The following is a 5,219-nucleotide window of genomic DNA, read 5'->3' as shown; positions in this document are numbered from 1 at the left end:
AATATTTATGGCCAAATACAATCGCTAACAGCCATAAAATATTACTTTGTCTTTTATCTCAACAACATGATGTTAAGTAAATTTTTTTTGTGTGGTTAACGGCTTTCGCCCACAACCAGAACTATATTGTTCGAATCTTTATCATATCGTAGCAATCAAATCTTTTAATGTAAATTAACACCCATGCCTTACCCGGGACTCGAACCCAGAACCCCTCGCACCGTAAGCCGGTGTGCATCCGACTACGCTACGGAGGTCGGAAAAGTTAAGTTAAAAAGTGTGTATGTAAGAGTGTAGGTATGTGTGTGTGTGTAGGGTTTGGTGGGAGGAAGATTTGTCTTCACTGATATTTTTAAAAAATATATCATAACTTCTGGAGGGAGGGGGGGATAAATATTTTCACCCTATCCCCTGCATCTTAAAGGTAGGCAGTACCTCCTTCAAAAATGCAATGATTCACTAGCTATTCACATCTAAACTGCTGTGTAAGATATCTCCTAGACAGGACTGGACTTCCCCACACCACGACTCTAAGACTCAACCTGGAAGTATACCACCAAATTTCTTTGCTACAGTACTACAAGTCTTGACGTCGAACCAGGTGTCTCCCCGGCTCCTTCAGGCCGTTATGCCTCACCAGCGCCATCTCTTGAGTGTGTTGTGCGACGCAAGTGTCGGAGACGTGCGACGTATGTTTGCTTTACAGGATATGACTTATTATTTTATTGTAAATATATTTTTGTTTTACGTTTGTGTACATATTTTTGCTTATATTTTATTTTAATTAATTTTGTATTGAAGGGTTTTGTATTTTGAAAGTTTTTAATTGTTCACCGGGCGCCAAGGCCGCGGCTTCCGCCTGTGACCAATCAGCGTGTTCCGCGGGCTCGCGGAGAAGGGGGGAGACGCGGGCGCTCAGGCGCGGCAGGAGAGTGGGAGGGCAGTCGTGGACCCGGCACGAGAGGCGACGGACGTCTTGAGGACGTCGCTCCGGGACGGTGAGGCAAGCGGGCGCGGTATTTGCAGAACCACTAGACTTTTGCCGTGCGAAAACGTTTTCATATACTTTGCAGTCGAGCTTGTCGTTGAGTAGTTACGGTCGCGAGTTTTCGTTTTACTTTTCGCACACGCGTGCTCTGTTGTCAATTCGGGCGAGTCGCGATTCTTTGTTTCATCCTGGTCATTCGCAGTCTTAGGTTCTGTGTTATTTTTCTTTTAATTTCTTTCTGGCCTGTGCAGAATACAGTCAGACAGACATCCTATCACGCGCGGGTCTTAAGGAGTATATTCTTTACCGTGGGAGTGATAGTCATCACGGGCGGGACGTCCCGTAATTTTCTTAACTGGATCAGTGCGCGGAACCGGGTTTTGACCCACCTCGAATTAGTCACAGGCGGAAACGTGCCAGCCCCATGTAAAGTATTCGGAGTCTTGTGCATAAAGGACCATCAAACTTTACTAGAATTGTTTTCATTTAATCTCTGGAGACTAAGTTCCTCGGCCACGCGGCCTGAACCCCCTCTCTACCGAACCCTGAGTAGCCGGCAGTACAGGAGCATTGTCAGGAACTAGTCGACCAGACCACGACAGTCTAGCCTCCTGATATGTCTTATTGCCGAACCTCCCCGAAGATGTCGTTGCTAGAGAGGCTGGTGGATGACGAAAGTGACTAGCACAACTATGGGTAGAACTGAAGTACCAATTAATTTGCAATGCTGTCTCAACACTTAAACATAATGCCTTCGATCCACAGATCCATACACCAAAAACTAGTATGCATAGTCAAATCAGCAAACTACCACCACTTCATCATCAGCAGCACCTTCTCCATGGTCCTGGCACAAATCAACAAACAGCCAGCCTTAAATCGGTGCCATTTGAGGCATCCACCGACCATCCATAGCGATTCCTGTAAACACTTGACGCCAGTCCCGCTGCCTGTTTAAGTTTTTAATTAAATATTAGCGTTGGAAAAGATCTCAGGGGTTTTAACGGGTGTTCGGCCTCGTGGCTGCAGGCAGGAGCGCATCGTGGTTCGGAACCTACCTGGGCTGTTCAGGCCACCCAGGACGCCTTGTAAATAACTGGTAAACGAATTAACAGGACACTGCACTTTATTCAGTATCGATACACTTATTGGTCCCGGTACTGGCCGCGTCCATTGTCTGACCACTGCGACACGCGTATCTCTGAACGTAAACGGTGCGCGCGACCAGGATAGGTTGCAAAGTAATATCTACGAACTGATACAGTGGTTACTTATCCATATGAAGGATTTGGCGGATAGTTGCGGAGCTTCTATATTGCAACAACTTAGGCAGACACGTTAACATGAAGAGTAGCACCTCTGTTCAAGATTGTTTGCAATCTAACATGCGGCGAAATATTAATGTCTCGAAAATACGTAGATACGGTAAGCTGGAGACAAACACGTTATAGTCTCTTTTGGAATTGAAAGTTATTCGGTTAGATTACACGTTATAAGTTACACGTTTAAGATGGTGAAAATCAAAAGGCGAAAGTTAGTCAATAAGCATTCAACACTCGTTACAAAGAGTCTTCGATGATGACAATTAATTGGCTATGAAGCCGAAACTGCGTACCACTATTACGCTGTCCTTAAGCTGGACATGGAATTATGTAAAATATGTGAAATTCCCTGGTGGGATAACAATTAATAAGTTACAGGTCGCACGAAATATCGTGCGACTGGGTGGGGTCGGTGCCGAGCTGAAAGAAGGATTTTAAAACTTACACTATTGCTGTAATGAGGATGATGCACGAAAGTTGATGGCTCGATGTTCGCGGAGCGTCCGACCCCTGCGAGCTCCCGACGGTAACTGAGCGCGAGACCGCCCTGCGGCCTCGCGCCTAACCACGTGGAACGCGGGAAAACCGACCCGGCCAGTTCTGGACTTAAAGACAAGTTACACAATATATGCTTATAAGACAATTAGACATAATTTCCCTTACATGAATCCTCTTTTAAATTGTTATTAATTTAGTTGTTTTAATTTGACAGAAAAATTATATAATTAATTAGGCGCATTGCCATACCCAGCCGAGCGCTGTCGTCGCTTTGGTGTTCGTCGCGGCGCACTTTTACACACTCGGTGGACATCACGCTCGGGCGTGTTTGAGGCACTTAAGAGTAAGTGTTGTTGTGACATAATGGCCTGTGCGAACCAGAGGGAGCACCGGCGGTCGGCATCAGATGCCCCCCCTCCAACGAGGCCGTTATGCTCAACAACACTACTCACTCGCATGGAAGTGGTACACTGGTTGGCGCACTAAGCACTAACCTGGTGTGTCCGGCGGCGTCGTGGTGTGCGCGTGGGCTGCTCCTGTTGCCATGGGGGCGGCCGAGGTGGGCGGCGGCATCGTGGTGCCTTTGTGGGCCGCACCTGTCGCCATGGGGGCGGCTGAGGTGGGCGGCGGCAGCAGCGTCGCGGCGCATTCAGCAGCAGGCGGCGCGCCCAAAGTGGCACGCGTGGCGTGCGGAGCTGGTGTGGCGGCGCGTGTGGGGGGCGGCAGTGGCGCACCCTCAGTGGCGGGCGTGGCGGCGGAAGTGGCACGCCCCCTGTGACGTGCGCGGCAGGCGGAAGTGGCACGCCCCCTGTGACATGCGCGGCGGGCGGAAGTGGCACGCCCCCTGTGACGTGCGCGGTGGGCGGAAGTGGCACGCCCCCTGTGACGTACGCGGTGGGCGGAAGTGGCACGCCCCCTGTCACGTGCACAGCGTGCGGCAGTGGCACGCCCCCTGTCACGTGCATGGCGGGCGGAAGTGGCACGCCCCCTGTCACGTGCGCGGTGGGTGGAAGTGGCACACCCCCTGTGATGTACGCAGCGGGTGGAAGTGGCACGCCCCCTGTCACGTGCGCGGCGGGCGGTAGTGGCACACCCCCTGTGACGTGTGCGGCGGGTGGAAGTTTCAAGCCCCCTGTGCCGTGCGTGACCGGCGTGAGTGGCACGCCCTTGTTGGCGTGCATGACTGGCGTGGGTGGCACGCCCTTGGTGATGTGCATGGCTGGCACGGCCTTGGTGACAGTGGTGTGAATGACGGTGATGTGACTGGCAGTGATGTGAATGACGATGACATGAAAGACTGTGACATAACTGCCGACGCGAATGACAGTGACGTGACTGACAAAGACACGAATGACTGTGATGTAACTGACGACACAAGCGACGGTGATGTGACTGACTGACGTGACTGACAAAGGCACGAATGACTGTGATGTAACTGACGACGTGAATGATGGTGATGTGACCGATGAAGACGCGAATGATGGTGACGTGACAACGGAAACGCGACTGACAGTGTCCGTTCTGCTTTCACTCACAACTCCACGACCACACACTCTCATCCCACTCAGGCGACTGACTCGACCCGCGCTCCGCGACGTCTCAGCGGCCTCTCCCCTTGCCGCGTGCACATCAATCCCCTCCATCCCTTCATGAGCGAGTGTGTGGAGCCCAACATGGTCACAAGCGGGGAGATGCGACTCAGTCGCCCGGGAAACACATCTACAGGTACACAACAACACAAATACATATTTGCACACTCACATAATTACATATACAAAACCCTTATGAAAAGACACATCAATGTTATGGTTGCGCCTCTGCATGGCGTTCCCCTCTCGGCCAAGGCCGTTTGTTACACTTTCACGCACAGGCGCATTCGGCGCACACGCAAGCCTGAAGAAGCAACGGGCAATAATGGCCTCAGCGAGCCGGAGGAGCACTTGGGACGACATCAGTTAATTCTTAAGTCAACATATTATTCGCAAACCTTCCGCCAAAACTCCTACAATAATTTCATTAACAAACCCATTAGTATACATGGTCATATATTGTAGGTACATGACTAATTCTTATTTTTCTATCATACCCGCAATTTCGGGATAGAGACCCGGGGCGGTCCTAGTGGTTTTCAGTGACTCTAAAGGAAATCTCCGGCGGGGTCAGGTTGATTCGAGGATTAAGCGAGGTGGTCGTGGGTTTTTGCCCCTGCGTGTTTCACTAGGATCGACGGCTGTTGAAGGTGGGAGGGAGTCCCTGCTTCTAATACGCACTGGCCCAAGGGCCGGCGCGTCCATTTAGGCGAACTAGGCAACCGCCTAGGGCGCCAAGTAGCTGGACGCGGCGCAGCACGACACATAACAGCTGATATAATATGTTTAACGATTATTGAAACTAGATGAAAATGGATTTTT

The 5,219-nt window shown here is 50.7% G+C and overlaps 1 protein-coding gene across 1 annotated transcript; it reads left to right on the top strand.

Annotated features, from left to right (window-relative positions):
* Positions 1-3,352: 3,352 nt before the first annotated feature.
* On the top strand, positions 3,353-4,056 carry LOC134542330 (merozoite surface protein 2-like). The gene is made up of 2 exons (XM_063386479.1): positions 3,353-3,495; positions 3,678-4,056. The coding sequence occupies exons 1-2, from the start codon at positions 3,353-3,355 to the stop codon at positions 4,054-4,056; spliced, it is 522 nt and encodes a 173-aa protein (XP_063242549.1).
* The last annotated feature ends 1,163 nt before the right edge of the window (positions 4,057-5,219 follow it).

This window comes from Bacillus rossius (assembly GCF_032445375.1).
Source record: "Bacillus rossius redtenbacheri isolate Brsri chromosome 4 unlocalized genomic scaffold, Brsri_v3 Brsri_v3_scf4_2, whole genome shotgun sequence".
Taxonomy (NCBI): Eukaryota; Metazoa; Arthropoda; class Insecta; order Phasmatodea; family Bacillidae; genus Bacillus; species Bacillus rossius.
This window is presented reverse-complemented; position numbering and strand designations above follow the sequence as displayed.